Source organism: Cuculus canorus, chromosome 10 (assembly GCF_017976375.1).
Source record: "Cuculus canorus isolate bCucCan1 chromosome 10, bCucCan1.pri, whole genome shotgun sequence".
Taxonomy (NCBI): domain Eukaryota; kingdom Metazoa; phylum Chordata; class Aves; order Cuculiformes; family Cuculidae; genus Cuculus; species Cuculus canorus.
In genome coordinates this window covers 15682194-15701693 of record NC_071410.1, presented here as the reverse complement: position 1 = coordinate 15701693, position 19500 = coordinate 15682194, and the positions used below count along the sequence as shown (strand labels likewise).

At 41.6% G+C, this 19500-nt stretch overlaps 1 protein-coding gene across 7 annotated transcripts in view; it reads right to left on the bottom strand.

The window, feature by feature from the left end:
• Positions 1-19500, bottom strand: part of GRIA3 (glutamate ionotropic receptor AMPA type subunit 3) — a 155246-nt gene that overhangs the window by 83451 nt on the left and 52295 nt on the right. For all 7 annotated transcript variants that reach the window (XR_008451393.1, XM_009571388.2, XM_009571389.2 and 4 more), the window contains exon 4: positions 927-1114. Coding sequence is in view for 6 of the 7 variants with exons in the window: in XM_009571388.2 (XP_009569683.1) it covers positions 927-1114 (188 nt within the window). In the remaining variant the exon portion in view is untranslated. The remainder of the gene's footprint in view (positions 1-926; positions 1115-19500) is intronic.

The following is a 19500-nucleotide window of genomic DNA, read 5'->3' as shown; positions in this document are numbered from 1 at the left end:
CTAAGAGACATGCTAACACTTCTTGAGATTTAAATGTTCCTTTTGACCCATAAACACACAGTTAAATTTATGAAGTGGCAATTATCAGCGCGTTTTTCTGTCTTAATGTGAGTGAATTCCCACATGCCTATGAATAAACAATCAGCATGGATTTGGTTCCATACCAACAATAGCTTTGCCCAGGTAGGAGGGATCTATCCTGCTTTTACTCCCTGCAATGTGTATCTGTTACTAAACCTCTCAAGCACATTGCACAGTACATCCAGTGGTGCAGGAACTCTGAGGAGCACCCTGGGATGGCCAGGGGGTATGGCCATTCCTCTGGGGGAAAGCAAACATTGGGAAGGCCAGGTAATAGCAGAACAGTCACCCAGAAGTGTGTCTTCTCCAATGAAGATGTTTAGGCTCTACTGCCCACAATTTAAGCCTGTCAACAGCATCAGCTGTACAGAGGGAAGAGATTTACAACCCAAAAAGTGGTAGTGAGCCGCTTGCTCTACCAGCTGAAATTTTCATTAGCAATACTTCCATTTAAGAATGCTCTAAGATGATTCAAAACTACTTCACTGGCTTTTTATTTCTTGTTTCATGTTCCACTTAACAAATCGCACCTGTCTTGCAATCCCTACAAGTAGCCCTGATGCCACTAATGTTACACTGGCAGCTGAGGTTTTAGGTTCTTAACCTACTTAAAAATAATTCATTATTAACATTTGGGAAAAAGTATCACAGAGACATTTCCTGGTAGGTTACTTGTAAGTGCTGCCACCAAATATGAGCATCACCGAGGCATTTTCATTTTACTAGGTAATCAGCCAGTTGTTGGGACTCACATCTCAATGGATAGTTAATTAATTTCTAGAAATAAACATTAATGTTAATGACATCTCTCACAGAGAGATCACAATTTCTGTAAAGCATATTACCTGTTCCAAAATGGTGTTGATTCTGTCTACTTCACAGTCAATTAAATATCTTTTTTCTTGCCGCCTGTCCATCTCCTCTATAATTCTTCTGAACTCTTGAACATCCTTTATGCTTCCTACGGATCTGGCTGTCACTTGCCAGTTGTTCTGTACTGCCGCTTCCATAATTGCCTGAAGAATAGAGAATCCTGTAGGGGGAAGAGACAATGCAAACGTTTAAAAACAAAACAAAAATAAAAACTATTTTGAATGTTTGACCAGGGGTGCACAGAAACCTGCATCACCTAAAAGGACATAGACTAGCCAACAGCCTGTAAGTGTTTTATTACTTAATAAAGCAACAGTGTAGGGACCAGTTTCTTCTTTGAGCTATGCCACTGCCAAAGTCACTGACTTCAGCAGAATTGCTCGGCGGTATATTACTGCGAGATGTATCAGAATCTGTCCAATATATCATATTATGATCCTCTCAGGGATGTTTATGGTCATGCTGGGGTCTGTGCCAGCTGAGAATAGGAGCCTGCAGCCATTACTTGGGCAAAAGCCCATCAGCTTGGAGAGCCGGACAGAAGGGGTAATTTGCTGGTGTAGAGTGCTGCAATGGGTCATTAAGTGGCAAAGAACCAAGCACTGCACAAGAATGAAAATTGAGGCATCGTACTTGTTATTGGAGCCATGAACCACAGGAGAATACTTTAGTGATATTTACTTTGATTTAAAAACATTTTTCTAAATACGGAGTCTAGCAGCATTAACCACACTTTCAATGCTTTTGTTAAGATAATACAAATTCATTTAGCAGCCTCAACAGAGAAGAGCAGCAGTATAGAATGACCAAGGACTGCACAGTGACAAATCATGCAAGCAAACAGCATTACACCTCGTGTGAACAGCCGTGTCTGTGCAGCAGACAGAACTCTGGTCAAGTCCCTAAGTGAAAGGTGCTGGAACTGTGAACACTAATCTCCTTCAAGTCATGCTATGTAGGAGCCACCAGATACTGATTTGCATCCCTTTATTATATCTATGCAGCTGGGAATTTGGTGATCTACCTGTTTTGATTCAGGAAATTAAAATTTTTGCATAGTTCTGATAGTTTTGAATCGGTATGGATGCCAGTCAAAGGCAGAGGTCATCTACTCCAAGCAGATACACTGGTTTCCAGCGGAGTTTCTCTGTACAAAGCATCCAAAAGAGCTGCTTCTGTCCAGATAATTTATTTGCAAAACTTTCAGTCCACTCATTCAGTCATGCTGTGGATTTCTTATCCACAGCCAGATTTGAGAAGCTCAGAATGTCTTCACACATCCAAACACAAACATACAAGATCAACAATCAATCAGTTATACTCAGTAATAAGCAGTACCCTACGCTTCTGAAACTGAAAGGAGTTTCAGCTACAGAGAAACATATTCACTGTTTCGGATTATACCCATAGCTATTCTGAACTCAGCTATCATAGTAAAGGCATACTGATAACAAAGAATTTGTGCTGTAGCCTGATCTTCCGTAGCCTGTTGTAAATCTACAGTGGCTGGCTGAAGCCAGAGGAGCTGCATCATTACCTCACTACAGACACAAACAAGGAAAGAGTGATTTTCTAGATAGCACTTAGATTATTATAATTCACCATGTGACTTTACGTCTCACTCAAATGCCCTCACTTTCCCTGTGCAGCCTCCTTGATTCTTAATAATTTGCTTTGTATGAATGCACTTTACTATCCCATGAAAGGTGGTGGCAATTAGTACGTACGCTGGATGGGAATTCTTTCTGGCATCTTCTTTCCCCTGAGACCACTGAAAGGGAGGCATTTACATATGTATAGTACAATGAACTCGGTCTTCCTTAACATTGTATTTTGCAAAAATACTGTGATATCTGTGACAGCACTGTGATTCCACTACACACAGGAGAAAGATCTAAGCCTAAGATATTTGGTTGGCTGCAAACAAGGAATTTTGATGGGGGAACATAAATACCATTAATGGGGATTACAGATGCTTTGTGTATAAAGATGTGCTTTTAATGATTCCAGTAAGTAATGAATATTTCCAACTTTGTCCCATCATTCATGTAATGTCCAAGTTTGAACCCTGAGCTTGCTGTAAACAACAGAAAACAGTCCCTCCATCCATTTTTAGCCACTCCAAACTGAACAAAATTATGAAACACATTATAAAAAATGTAACAATTTTTAAAAAAGCTCTATTTTTTTGCTAATAACATACGCAAAACTTACAAATTGTCTCAAGGCGATAAGTGAAAATGAACCCCCTGGAGAGTCGATCCATTCGTTAACTGCCATGCACCCGGTCTCAGTTGATGCTGTTTGAGTCAGAGCTCGCCTTCTCAAACCCTGTGTATCTCAGAAGAGAGCTGGGCAATTTTCATAGTTTTGTGCAGTTGCACGTTGGCGTGTGTGTGCGCGCACTTTTGCGTGTGTGTGTGTGTTAGTCAGCGGTTACCATTTCAAGAAAGAGAAAAGCAAGGTTACTTTATTCTATGCATGAAAATACAATTACTGTAACCTTAGTGTGAAAAAGTTCCAAAGCTTCATCATTATCTTCTCTACCTTCTTTTCCTCCTTGTCACACTAAGTCTTTATAGCCACAGTCCCCTCTGCCCTTGCCAGCTCTTGAAATCCTTCCTGTGGTCACTGTCTGTGGTGTGTCAGCTCCCCTCTCTTGGGTCCTCTCCCATCCTTACTTTGAGAAGTACATTTGCCCCTCCTGCGATGGTTCGTTAAGCCAGTCCTCTGACGACCTTTACACAACCCACTCCCCTTGCTTTACAAACACACGGCTCAAACCTCCTGCTTTCAGGGAGGCAGCACACTCGCAGCTTTGCAAACACGCATCTGCTGTTCCCAGTCTCCCATTTCTCTCCATGCCTACTGCCTTCACAGCCATTTACTGCATTTTACATTGCTACCCATTACGTGATAGTTCTGTAAACAACATGTTCCAGGCTCCAGCTGTACTTTATCATTAAGAGAGCTCTTATATAAGCGGCGCGATCATTTAAATAAAAGGACCATTTTATCTTCAAATGTGAACTTTTCTTTCTCCTTAGCATAACAACACAAGCTGTGACAGTTCAGTGGTACTGCTCGAGTAATGAATGCGGAAACTATCTTCCCTATTTTGTGCATGTCATTGACCAGACTTGTACACAGAGCTTTGCCATTCCGTAATTGCCAGTAAATTCACACGAGATGTTTGCCCCTGAGCGCCCTGGAGGTGCTGAACTCTCATGGGTGCTCCTCATTTCATTCACCCTAAAGGAAACCAGCCAGCCACGGCAACTACCTCTATTTTGTAGCTTTCCTATGGTCTGCATCAGATCAGTCCCAAAAGACTAAACAATTGATAATTCACCCCAGGTCTGTGAAGAAATCGCACAGGAAAGGCTTTCATTAATACCATTGCCGGTTTATACTACTTCAATTGATAAAGCCAAAAAAAATTAGACAAGACAAGAAAAACTGACATCTTCCTAGAAGATGACAGCAATGAGATCTCCTCAGAACAAGTTCAGAATACCATTATTAAAATTCAGATGTTGTTCATTCTAGTCATCAACACAAACACAGACAACAGGAAAAATTCATTCACACCCCAATCTGATCCTTCAATCTCTTTTTCCTTACTCATGCCTTTGGTGTGAAAAAGCAGCAGGATGGAAGACATGCTTTTTTCTGGAAGCACTACGTCTGAGGCAGGCTCATCTGATGGTGCCACAGCCCTCCACTGCTCTATGTTATTAACATGTTGCCATTACTGATTTACAAAGGTGTCTGTCTGGTGACACGATGGCGATGCCCACGTTTGCCAGGTGATGTAACAGACCTCCAGTACACTGTGGTTCATTTTTGCCGTGTACTGGGGGGGGGGGGGGGGCTGTTCCTGTGATCTTTGAAAGCAATCACTCAAGTCAATCTGATCTGCACCTACTAAAAGCTTAGACAATCCTCACTTTAATATTAAAATGTGTATATGTCTGACTTATTCTTAAAATATCGATGATTTAAAAGAGTTAACCCTCATTTAAACAGTCTGCAAAATGATTGTGCTGGAGGCAACTATAGTAATAAAACTCAAAATAAGTGTCCAGCTTACTACTTAGTGACCTGAAGCAAATAGTTTGAATTTTGCTGACAGAAGGTTGCAAAGAAAATATTCAATACAAATTTCCCTCAAAGAAGGGAAAACATTATTTGTTGCAATGCTCTCTCTCTGTACTTTAAAAGCCAGAAGAGAATTACATTCCAGGCAGTCCTCCCTGCAGCTGGACTCATACACAAATTCACGTGGTGTCTTCACACTTCTGCCAGGGAACCAAAGCCTGTATCTCATTCTCTCAGATCATCCCTTTGATACAAGCGTCTCTCAACTGACCCTACAACACAGGTGAAGAGGACATTTCTCTCTTTTGCACCTATGAAAGCTCACAGCTTTTTCCTCATCTACATATAAGCAAAATTCATTGGAGCAGTTTGCTCAGCCAGATGAAATTCTATGTACTACATCACCGAACTTGTTTAAGTAACAGCAATCATTAATGCGCCATCAGTAAATGACCACACTGGAACATCTGTTGCACCACATGAGCCCTCACAATTGGCGCCAAAGTACTTACTGAAAAAGAATTAGCCGCTTAGGTAAATCACTCTTCCCCGGGATGTTCCTGGTAAGAATTGGACCTTAGCCTCCTATTAGAAATGAAAGAGCATTTCCTTGCAGTCCCTCTTCCTTTTATCTTGCTGAGCACCACAGATCTTTGAGGGGTACATTTTCCTGGCAGGCAGTATGTTCGCATCAGCTGAATGAACATTAGCTCTGATCCGAATACTCGTGTTTTGTATTATGTATCTGGGACACGATATGAAGGACTAAGATTCTGGCCCGTGAGTGAACTTCAGGAATTTACGTGTGGAGTTGTGTTTGACAAGGGCATAATGAACTCACCAGAAAGTCAGCCATCATGGCAAGTGCTTCCCTAAGACAAATTCTATGATGCCAGCTTATGTTTCAAATGTACCAGAGGTCTCTTAAGTTGAGATATACTTGGATATTCTCTGTGTTTGGCTCTGAGCTTAGCACTAATTTAAAAGCAAACAGATCCATGTGTTAGGCACGAGTGAAAAACAAGGAGCCAACCCAAAACACTCCCCATCATTCAAACCCCAAACATGTCAGAAAGGCAGGTATGCTTTGCATAACTTATGTCTGCTTAACAACTTTAGAGCAGAGGAAGAAGCAAGGAACAAGCTACTAAATCAGTCACCAGTAAGAGATGCAGCAAAGGACTAGTACGTTGGGGTGTTCTTTCAGTCCAACACATGTAAGTTAAAATTATTAAATAAAAGCAGAATAACTGCATTCCACCTCTTTTTGACCTGATTACTTCTATCTGGTAACCAGCACATAAAATGTCAAACTTTCCTATTCCAGTAGCAGACAACCTTCTGTACCAAGCAGCAAACACAGTAACATTATTTTTTTTCTTCTGCTTTTTCAATTCAGTAAAGGTCTAGTTTCCCCTATACATATATTACATTATTGCAACCTGTCATCCAAACCCAGAGAAATCTACACAAATAGATATCACAGAATCACAGAATCACAAGGTTGGAAAGGACCCATTGGATCATCGAGTCCAACCGTTCCTAACACTCCCTAAACCATGTCCTTAAGTACTTCATCCACCCGTTCCTTAAACACCTCCAGGGAAGGCGACTCGACCACCTCCCTGGGCAGCCTGTTCCAGTACCCAATGACTCTTACTGTGAAGAATTTTTTTCTGATATCCAACCTGAACCTCCCCTGACGGAGCTTCAGGCCATTCCCTCTAGTCCTGTCCCCTGTCACTTGGGAGAAGAGGCCAGCTCCCTCCTCTCCACAACCTCCTTTCAGGTAGTTGTAGAGAGTAATAAGGTCTCCCCTCAGCCTCCTCTTCTCAAGGCTAAACAACCCCAGCTCTCTCAGCCGCTCCTCATAAGACTTGTTCTCCAGCCCCCTCACCAGCTTTGTTGCTCTTCTCTGGACACGCTCCAGAGCCTCAACATCCTTCTTGTGGTGAGGGGCCCAGAACTGAACACAGTATTCGAGGTGCGGTCTCACCAGTGCCGAGTACAGAGGGAGAATAACCTCCCTGGACCTGCTGGTGACCCCATTTCTGATACAAGCCAAGATGCCATTGGCCTTCTTGGCCACCTGGGCACACTGCTGGCTCATGTTCAGTCGGCTGTCAACCAGCACCCCCAGGTCCTTCTCTTCTGTGCAGCTCTCCAGCCATTCTTCCCCCAGTCTGTAGCGCTGCATAGGGTTGTTGTGCCCCAAGTGCAGGACCCGGCATTTGGTCTTGTTAAACCTCATCCCATTGGTCTTGGCCCAGCAGTCCAGCCTGTTCAGATCCCTTTGCAGAGCCTCCCTACCCTCTAGCAGGTCGACACTTCCTCCCAGCTTAGTGTCATCTGCAAACTTGCTGAGGGTGCACTCAATGCCTTCATCCAGGTCATTGATAAAGACATTGAACAGAGCTGGACCCAGTACTGAGCCCTGAGGAACTCCACTTGTGACTGGCCTCCAGCTGGAGTTAACTCCATTGACCACCACTCTCTGGGCCCGGCCATCCAACCAGTTTTCAACCCAGGAGAGTGTGCGCCTGTCCAGGCCAGAGGCTGACAGTTTCTGAAGCAGAATGCTGTGAGAAACTGTGTCAAAGGCTTTACTGAAGTCCAAGAAGACTACATCCACAGCCTTTCCCCCATCCAGTAGTTGAGTGATTTTGTCATAGAAGGTGATCAGGTTAGTTTGGCAAGATCTGCCTTTTGTAAACCCATGTTGACTGGGCCTGATCACCCGGTTCTCTTGCGTGTGCTTCATGATAGCACTCAAGATTACCTGTTCCATGACTTTCCCTGGCACTGAGGTGAGACTGACAGGCCTGTAGTTCCCCGGATCCTCTCTGCAACCCTTCTTGTATATGGGCACAACATCAGCCAGCCTCCAGTCTAGTGGAACTTCCCCAGTCAGCCAGGACCTCTGGAAGATGATGGATAGGGGTTTGGAAAGGACATCCGCCAGTTCCTTCAATACTCTTGGGTGGATCCCATCCGGCCCCATAGACTTGTGGACGTCTAGCTGGGCAAGCAAGTCTCTAACCGCCTCCTCTTGGATCACGGGAGCCTCATTCTGCCCCTCTAATTCTTGGATTTGTAAACAGAAGGAACAACTTCCTTTGCTATTAAAGACTGAGGCGAAGAAGGCATTAAGTACCTCAGCCTTGTCCTTATCCCCTGTCACTGTTATTCCTTCTGCATCCACTAGAGACTGGATATTCTCCCTCGTCCTCCTTTTCCTGTTAATGTACTTGTAGAAAGACTTTTTGTTGTCTTTCACAGACTTAGCGAGTTTTAATTCTAGTTGGGCCTTGGCCCTCCTGATTTTTTCCCTGCACGATCTCACTTCGTCCCTGTAGTCCACCCAAGATGCCTGTCCTTTCCTCCAGAGCACATAGAGCTTCTTTTTCTTATTGACGCATCTTGAGATCACCCTGCTCCACCAAGCTGGCTTTTCCCCCCGCCGGCTCCTTTTCCGGAACACAGGGATGGCCTGCTCTTGAGCTGATAGGATTTCATTTTTTAAGAGCGCCCAACCCTCATGGGCTCCCTTGCCCTGAAGGACTGTTTCCCACGGGACTTTGCTAATCAACCTTCTGAACAGGCCAAAGTCTGCCCTCTGGAAGTTTAATGTGACTGCTTTGCTAACCCCCTTCTTAATCCCACCTAGAACTGAAAACCCTATCATCTCATGATCACTTAATCCCAGGCGTCCTCCAACCGTCTATTGGATTATCCATAATCCAATAGATATGTCAGCTTGGTTGAGTGAATGTGAACTTGGCCTGGCTCTAAAGGAGAATTTACAGAAACCATCTGGTCCACATTTGCTCGGGATGGGATACAGCTAAACATGCAGGAACTGAGATGAGATCTGCTGGATGCAAGTAAATGTCTTCGTTGTTTTTTTTTTAATTTTGATTTTTTTTTTAAATGGCTCTTTCTGAATGCATTTCACCTTGATCTTTTCTTTCATAACAACCTTGCATCAGTGCAACTCCCATGTTTTTGAATGAAGCTGCCCCAGCGTAAAACAAGAGTAATGTAGTAAAGGCTCAGAGAGTACAACAACCAAGGACAGGCATAAAGATGCTGTTAGCAATGCTGTCACTTCTGTAAGGGCACTTATTCAAATGACTTTCACAATGATGTCTGTAAGTATTCCGGTGCAGGACAGGTATACCTCAACACAATATGATGCAAAGTCTATCAGAAGAGCTCTGTTCTGATAGTTTCAGATTTGTTACGCAAATCTTTATTAAATAATTTCCAAGGGAATAATAATTGAATGATTATAGCTTCTGGATGCAGATGGATAACAAAACCTTAAAACCAGAGTGCACTATGCTTGAAGAAAATATAATAGGTAAACAATTGTGCCGAAAAGGCAGAAGAACTAGCACAGAAAATCAGAGAAATGACTAATGTATTTTGAGAAGTGACAGAAGGTGAAGAGCACTGTGTTGGCCAATGGGCATAGGCTGTAGGTTATGGTCTGCGTACTTATTACTAAGAATTAGTAGTGAGAGCATTCTTTCACCAGAGGATGCTGAGATCTGGGAAACATGGGCCTAGGAATAGTGGAGAGCCCCCCCAAAGGAAAACTTTTTTACACACAAATGGAAAAACTATAAAACTACATTAGCATTAAAGCTAATTAACTTCCAAGCTTTAGGAGATCAGAATAAAAAAAAAATAAAAACAAACTGCTTAAGTACAAAGAGATTTCATTTGCGAAGTTCTTCAATGAGGACGGGGCTTTTTTTGTCCAGCAGAGTTGAAAATCTAAAACTATGCAGTAAGGATAGTACTATTATACATACAGTGAAAAGCAAATCTAGAGAGTTCAATTACAATGATATTCCTGACTAACACCCATTTTCCTGACTGTCCAGCAAGACACACTCGAAGTAACATCAACAAATTCAAAATAAACCATTTGGCAAGTACAGTCCTGCATCCTCCTGGTGCTGAGAGGCTAACACCATAACCTTAGTACAGCATCGTAGCCTTGCCTAGATGCAGCCTTCTGCAGTAGCTTCTTTGCCTTCTATTCAACTTCGATGACTTCTATCCCATTACCATACTGTTTCGCAGCCTTACTTACTGCCTCATGCATTGAGGAAGCTAGAACGAGTCCACACCAAGCCCTGCTGCCTGCAACAGATCAGCTTTCAGCTGAAGACCCTTTGAGTGATATAATCATAATAGAAGTTTCTTTGGGTAAAGAAAAAGAAACCAAGATACGCGGAATTACCAACCACCTCCTTCAGAGCATCAGAGCTGGGATCTTTCATTACTTCTGTGCATTGGTAACCAAAGAATCCAGATGTAGCCACCTTGGATAGAAAATATTTCAGCCATAACCCTCTCCATGTCAGATGCTGTAAGTGAGATGCTTTGGTCTTACCCTGTCTTTAACTTCAGACACATTCTCTTAGGTTCTCTTCCTAGTCAAGAGAGAGAAATGCTGTGTAATTTTTCTGTTTGCAACATATGTGGAAATCAATGGAAGAAAACACATAGAAGAACGAAGTTGCATAAGGCATCATCATGTAAGTATACTCACAACCTCTACCTGCAACTGAAAAAATAAAAGAGAACAAAAATCCCAGCATGTTGACTAGCACTCAACTGATGAGGCTAATTACTGCACCTTAGAAATACATATATAATTGTGTTTACATATTTAACTCAGCAAAATGATTCTAATTAGGAATCACAGAATTTGCAGTTATCAAGCTGGAAAAGAAAACGTAACTTGTCTGCAAAACAACAGTAGCACATTCCACGTGAAGCCAGTTCTCAAAGGGAAAACCTACAAAAGCCCAAATCAAAGCATGCGCAGATGTTGCAAGACATGGAGAACTTAAATCATCTTTCGGTGACAATATTGGATTCGAAGAGATATATTTGGCCTATCGTATGACCTGGAGAAACACAGAAAATGAAAAGCCACCTGATAAATAATGCAGCAGTGTGCTGCTGCTCAGCGATGTGCCAAGCTCTCGAACTACTGTTGTCGGGGCTTGACTGTAGCTGGCGGAGCAGTGAACGTGGTCTTTATTTCAGAAACAAAAGGTCTGCTCCTGCACGTAACGCTAACGCTGGTTTTCCCACTGGCACTGATAGGGCTATATGGATTTCCTCACTTCAACAAGTCTGCAAAACTCCTGACTTATCTGTGCCTTAAAGACACATTTTAGCCCAGTTTCATTGTTTCAGAAGTACCCCATGTGTGGGCCTGTCCCTCACAGGGACAGTGTGGTCTACACTTAACACAGAGCACAGCACTTCACATGAGATCTTTTTGCATTATTCGGCTTTCAGAAAATGCTACAAAAACATTAATAATGTTAACAACTATGTGAAACATGCTTAAAGCAAATTAACACATTTTACTGTCAGCATTCCTATATGAAATACCTAAGTCATAAATGTGACATAGGATAAAAATATGCTCTGACCTGTCAGAGAATTAGTAATAGAGTCAATTTTCAAATTCAGGTTGTCCTGATCATATCTAGATTTATTTTTATTTCAAGCTGTAACATAGTCGAACATATACTTTTAAAGATTCCTACAGTGCCTACAAACATGCTAACCTATGCAATGATACAGTAAAAACTTTAGCATGATATCTCAGAATATATTTTCTTATCTTATTTGCTACAGCAAATTGAAAGCAACTTTGCCCCCAGTGAACTGGGATACTGTAGGAAAGCATTATTTATTATTCCTGGTAAAGTTGCACAATCATGATAGAATTACAATAAAGTAAAAAAAGGAAAGTATGGTTTGGAATTATCATCTAAGAAAGGAAATAAAAATTAATTATTTTTTCAAGCTTAAATAACTATTTTAGTCAGAAGGTAACATCAGTGCATATATACTGTTGTGGGCAATAAATGTTCTGGAAAAGGGAAAATTATCCACTTACCAACAGCAGAGGATATTGAAAATAGCTAAAACTTGGTCTCACATATCACTGCCTTCATCTGTAGAGCTAAAAAGGTAATTTCCATGTATGCTGCAAACTTACAATTATTGATAAAACAAGTTATATGTGATACATATATATAGGGAGAGAGGTTTTAGAATGAGTGTGTAAGAGCATTGCTGACTGCCGTCTCTTAAAAACATGTCTGGAACTGCTGAGTCCAAAAAAGATAAATATTATTCCTTTGAAGAAACAATCACAGGAGATTATGGTAATCAGACTATGAATTGAAATACATATTCATCACAAAAAATCCCCTGGATTCACCTCAGATAAATGTCTCGGAAAAAAATTGTGCTGGTTGAATTGTCCTCAAACATCATAAAATTATTCTTTCTACCTGACCTTCAGTCAATCATTTTAGAAAAATATTTATTCCTCTCCCTAACCTTTATCTACACTTTGTTTCTCAGACTACCTGAGCAAACAAATCTTTTGCCTCTGAGAATTTTCATTAACAGATGCTATCAGCCTTTCAAAGTCTCTCTTCATCAACATCTCACCCTTTGGTATCCAGCATTTTAATTGCCCTTGCAGCTGGAATGTGTCTCATGTCTCAACTCGTGAGTTAATTTCCTTTTATTTATTCTGAACATCAAAAAAAAAAAATAGCAATCAAAGGGTGAGTACCGATTTTAAAAATATCCTGAAATTTAAATGAGTTTTTATGATAATACACATATATAAATGATAATTTATGGATCCATACTCACAGTTTGCATGTGTGCTTCTTTTTACTCACAGTTGGCTATTTCTGCCTCTTTTTGTCAATGGCTGTTAGCACAGAGCTTTTATACATCACATTTACCTTTATTTTTTCTATACAAGTGCTTCGCTTCATAACAATGATGTATTCATTAACTGCAAGCCCTCATTAATTTAAAGCAGGTCTGTATCCCTCCCACACCACTTGGCAATACAGATTTGGTCTGAATTGGCGTAGAACATGCAAGCATAGTTCTACTGCATTGACCAGAGCATAGAATATATCCTCTACTTTGCTTCAAACTGATTCTTCCTGCCCTGGGGCCACAGGATGACCATTTACGAAGCTAGCAGAGAATTAGCGTGACATCAATAGACAACACCTGACCCAGCACACAGCTTGCGGGTAACAGGTCACCTTTCAAAACATTTCACCCAGTTGGAGTGGCAGAAAGAGGATGTGCCGGGTCAGGGCTCGCTCTCAGTGACTTAACACCATTAATTCTTGCAGCATTATGTTCTGTGTATCAAAAAGACCTGGTTTATTCTGCGGGGTGGTGACACACAACAGGCTCGAATAACCTACCAAGGAGAGACTAACCATTGCTAGTAAGGAAATTCCTAGGCCTTTACCTGCTATTGAAGAAAGGGATTAAGGGGAAACAATGCCTTGCTTTTATTATTCAACCTTTTAATCCTATTTGAAATTTAGAGGTCTCTTACAGAAAAAATCATTAAGAATTTTAGCATTAGCCATCCCTTCTCCGCTAATACACAAAGTGTTTTGGCTGCTGCTCTATATTTGGCAACTTCTAAATACAGGAGCTGTAGCCAGTAACCTCAGATGGGCACTCCCATCCAAATCTAAGCATCTGCGGCCAACTACTGAATATGCTACTCCTGATTTAGTTCAGGAAGGCAGCTCAGATGAAATATTAGGCTGGATTATATAGAGATGTGCGAACATTTCAGCATAAATATTTGCTAAATGGAGACAGGAATGTGATACAAAAGTTTAACTCTGGCTTCATTCGTCCAGCTGTCAGTGTGCTCAGTTAGGGGAGAAAGGAGAGGGACACCGTTCTCAGAGCTGGCTCCACACATCAGCAAAGGTAGGGCTTCAGATTCAGACTTTTCTACAGCATCCAGGATAGTTTGTGACCAAAGCACTCCCCCTTCCAAGGCATTTTTCCAATGGATTGCATTCCAACCTCCCATGGTGCCAGTCCATTCATTTTCATGTTCCACAAATGGAATTTGCACAGGAAGGCATAATGTAATTTTGGTCTATCATCAACCCCCCCCCCCCCCAGAAATGTAACAAGCAAAAATTAGGCACAAGTAAAGTTTGTCTAATTTACTGCTCTGATAACTGATGGTTTAGAAATACCATGGGCTTTTAGAAAGATGGGCTTTACAGGGAATAACTCAGAAAATAACCTATATGACTTCAAAGGCAATTTCAACAGAGAGGCTCAATCTTACCACACTTAACCACCTTGGACAAAAAATAATCCTGCAAATAAAGGACCTAATAATAGGCAAGTGTATACCCACAAAACACGTCCCAGAATGAGTATATTGGAAGCATACACTGCTGGTCACTGTGAACATGAAACAGTATCAAAAAAAGGTTATGCTTCCTTCAAGAACTAATGACCACTAGCTCTTCATTAACTGCTGCTGGACAATATATGGGTATATATACCTATATATATCCGTGACTATTCAGCAAAATCACTGAACACCTAAAACTATGTTTCTTGGATTTATATTATCAATAAGCATTAAAAAAATATTCTTGTCCTTGCATGCACACATGGTAAATGGTCAAGATTCTGTTGAGTGATCCAGAAATGGTAATAACCAGAGCATTTGAAACAACCTAAATCTTTTGCCTATGATCGTCTCAGACACAGGCTTACTTCATAGTGCAGCATAGATACACTTTTGGCCGGTATCTGTGTTTCAGCTTCAAAAGCCACTTGGGTAGGATGGCAGGAGAACATTTTCAGAGTCAGTGAAGATGTGGACACTGAACAATCTCAGCAAGCGGGGTACCTACACTCTTAAATGGCAGCTAGGCATGTATCTCATTGAGGTGCTTTTCACCATGTGACTACGTGTATGTTAAAATCATAAATAACACTGAAGGACCTGTCCTGTGTGCCTTTGGAAATCACTTGTGAAAATAGGATACGTGCTTCTCAGAAGATGTACTCTGTGGCCTGCTTAAAAAGTGGCACAGAATTCTCTACAGAATACACTGTTAATTAGTTATTTCACTGCAACACGTTCAACAAGTGCTCAGATAAGGACTGCCCGACCAAGTGGGATGTACACATATCTGAGACTATCCATTATTATCTTGAAAAAGAACGGAGTCACAAAATTCCTGTCCAAGGTTGCAAAGTGATATAGTATTTATTAGAAAAGGAAGGGATTACATTTAAATTACAAACTCCCTGTTTACATAGTTTCAAACTAAATTGCACTTAATATTTTCTAAAACTTGTTTTGTAAAATCAGGAAGCTGTGAAAGACACATCCTCTGGATCAGTTAGCCTCAATACTCCAATTATTCTAGGCTTTGCACTCACTTATACTACCAAGTGTTTACTATTATTTAAAATGTTTATATGCTATTTGAATAATCAATCCAATATTCAGTGAAACAAAAGAACTCTTCATTTCCATTTGTTTTGCTATTATACTGATGCATGGCTACTCTTCCATGACTCCAAAGCCTCACAAAACCGACTGCATGGTTAGCAAACTACGATAAAATATGCAAAATGTTTAGTATTATCTAATCTGAAGGAGAAAACGTACATTGAATAGTACACACAGCTAGAAGCACAAGTACCGGTAGTTCTGATCCCTCAGTTTACCTCTACTATAGTCATTTGGGCAGAGAACAATTTCACAGAACAAGGCAGGTCCCTGGATATATACTGGAAAGGTTTAGTTGTTCTGTGCAAATCAATACATTAAAACAAGTGGTTCTTCAAGAGCTGGAGTCAACAGCTCAATGTCCAAGTGGAGACCACCAACAAGTGGCATTCCACAGGGGTCGGTATTGGGACTAGTGTTGTTTAATATCTTTGTTGCAGACATGGACAGTGGGATCGAGGGTACCCTCAGCAAGTTTGCCAATGACACCAAGCTGTGTGGCGCAGTTGACTTGCAGGATGGAAGGGATGCCATCCAAAAGGACCTTGACAGACTTGAAGGGTGGGCCTGGGCAAACCTCACCAAGGTCAAACACAAGGTCCTGCACCAAGGTCCTGGGTCAGGACAATGAGGCTGGGCGGAGAATGGATTCAGAGCTCAGGTCGAGGGAGGTGATTCTCTCCCTCTACTCTGCTCTCATGAGACCTCATCTGCATTCAGTTCTAGAGCCCTCAGCACAGGAAAGACATGGATCTGTTAGAGGCTGTCCAGAGGAGGCCACGAAGATGAGCTGAGGGCTGGAGCACCTCCCATGTGAGGACAGGCTGGGACAGTTTGAGTTGTTCAGCCTAGAGAAGAGAAGGCTCCAAGGAAAACTTATAGCAGCCTCCAGTGCTTAAAAGGAGCTTTACAGGAAAGCTGGGGAGCGGTTCTTTATCAGCGAGTGCAGGGGTAGGATGTGGGGGAACTGTTTCAAGCTAAAAGAGGGGAGATTTAGATTAGATATTAGTAAGAAATTCTTCACAGCAAGAGTGGTGAGGCCCTGGCACAGGTTGTCCAGGGAAGCTGTGGCTGCCCCATCCCTGGAGGTGTTCAAGGCCAGGTTGGATGGGGCCTTGGGCAGCCTGAGCCAGAGGGAGGTATCCCTGGCCATGGCAGGGGGATTGGAACTGGGTGATCTTTAAGGTCCCTTCCAATCCAAACCATGTAATGATTCTAAGATTTTCATTCCACCACTGCCCTCCTGCAGTAGGATGGCACTTGTTTAGTCTTATTTTCCCATCACAATTAAATTAAATAAGAGTTATTTGTTTTAACACTTTCTGCCAATTGTCTCTGTGCAGGTATGAAAAGCAAGAGAAAAACAGGTCAGTCACGCCTCTGAGCAACTGCAGTTGAGTTCAATAAAAATTTTCCATCTAACCTTACTAATTATTAATGTACAGATGTTCTAGGCTCAAAATATAATGCCTGTGCTCACTCCAGGGAGCCAGTCCCCTCTGATTGTACTCAAGATGAACTAACCCTTCCCTTGCTGTGAAGTATCAATCCAACATCTTTCTATTTACAGCAAAAAGTTCCGTCGTTGTTTATGAAAAAAATCCCAAACATTTAAAAAGCACATTCTTTAAACACTATTATTACAACTGTGCTATATACAATAGTGTAGCAAGAGGTCAAGAATCACATCCTAAGTGTATGCTACGCTTAACAGCTCTCACTGAGGTCTTAGCTTTCACAGTCTCATTTTCTGCCTCACTGTTTGGAGCATGTCCCATCACTCCATTGATTCCTTTTCTTTTTACACAGCAAAAGCTTTCTCCCTGTTCTAAAAGGTCTACACTATGCACCTCTGTTCTCATTCTTTGGACAGTCCTTTTGTCTCTGACTGTAATGAAAGTCTTGGTGTCTTCATTCCCATCTTTCAGAAATAGCACTGTTGTCTCCACTTTATGGCTTCTACTCATTTACTTTCCCCACTGAAATTCAGCTCTGTCACAGAGGATGATGTGGAACTGAGGGAGGATTAAACATAAAGGCATGCTGGCTGAAAGACATAGGGCTCAGATAATGCTTCTACTACCATGCAGTTAAGCACGCGTTTCATCTACACCTCCAGTAGACACTCAGACACTCAGCCTGACTTAAGCATACTTGCAAACATCCTCCATAGAATCACAGGACCATAGAATCGTAGAATAGTTTGGGTTGGAAGGGAACTTAAAGATCATCCAGTTTCAACCCCCCTGTCATGGGCAGGGACACCTCCCACTGGATCAGGCTGCCCAAGGCCCATCCAACCCGGCCCTGAACACCTCCAGGGGTGGGGCAGCCATAACTTCCATCAGTAACCCATTCCAGTGTCTCACCACTCTCATGGTGAAGAAATTCTTCCTAATGTCTAGTCTAAATCTGCCTCTCTCCAGTTTATACCCGTTTCCCCTTGTCCTATTACCATCCTCCATACTCAGGACTCTGGAGAGGAGTAGATTTATGCCATTACCTACCCTGAACAGCAGAGGAAAAACAACTCGGCTTTCCAGTTCCTCAGCCTTCCACATAGTGCCACCACTCAATCTTCCACTTACAGTAATATTTTACTTTCCCTCTCACATTCTGGAACTATAACATCTTGGGGGTAAAGCACGAGGGGAGCTAAGTTAACTGCATATGTTCTAGATTAGCTCTTCTCCACTTCCTACAAAGAGTTTTTAAACATTAGCCATCAACATAAGCCTAAATCTGCTTCAGCTAAAGCTATATGGAATTTTTGAGGGAATTCAGAGATTACTTATGACTATTCCAGCCATATTCCTGAACAGATTAGTATGTGTTATCCCTAGAAAACTTCACAGAAAGCCTCAGTTTAGACCTAAGCATATAAACCTGAATGACCGGAAGGATCCCAAGCCATCCAGAACTTAAAAGCTAACCATCTGCAACATTTTTCATCTAATTCTTTGCCTCAGAGATCATGCCATAGTCGCAGAGCCTGTCAACAGCTGTGAGAAGTCTTATTACAGTCTAGACCTGCAAATATTTCTTTTGAAGCAAAGTAATTCACCCAAGCCAAATCACTGACTGCTTTTACAACATCACAGAGGAGTTTTGCCATTCACTGTGGCAGGAACAGCATCAGGTGCTATAATCAGACTGCTTACATGGTTAAACAGACATCAGCAAGGTGATTCGGTGATTTTGCACTGTAAACTCCACCTTTTTTCTACTGTGCTGGTGGCTTATTTTTTCTGGTTGAACACAATAATATGGCTTGTCTCTTGAAGTTAATTTTTAACTTGTACTGGTCAATTGCAGTGAAGTATTAATTCTGTGATTAGGAAAAACAATATTTCATTTTATTATGCATAAAACATTGCAAACCCTGACTCTTCAGCCCTGTTTATCAGCTTTGTCTGTTATCTTTCTCAGCTTCATTCTGATGGATGAACTCAACACCACCAGGACTCTAGTTCTTACCAGTAGTGCTCACCCAAGTGGAAAATCATGACTGTTGACAAGAAATGAGCATGTAGCTCTCGCAGCACATGACGAGTAACTTAGATCTTTTAAAAGAGTTTATTTTATGATGGCCTAAGAAGAGAGAAAAGGTAAATTAGAATCCAAATTGTTATCTTTTAGGAAGTCACAGAGACCAAATCATGGTCAACAGACATGAGATTCGAGCAGCATGGTACTAGACTTCTCTAGGAATTTTTCTCCAGAATTTCATTAGTAGCACAAAGGAAGGTGGGAAATGAAACCTCTGATGTGGCAACACTCAGACTGCATTAAAGGAGTTGTTCCACACTTAGGTGGAATGTGGTGGAAGCCAGCTTTTCCTTACTTTGCTGGATACACAGACTGCATTCCCCTACACTGCATAGTAAATAAATCTGCAGTGTCTGTATCTGACATGCTCACACTGACCTGGGTGATGTATTGCTAAGAGGCTATTTACAATATTCTTTCTCCCAAAAGTCACATAGATAATACACTTCATTTCTTTGGAAAGAATCCCAAGGGAAAAAAAAAACCAGGGAGTGATCTTAAAGGACAAAATGCTGCTATGG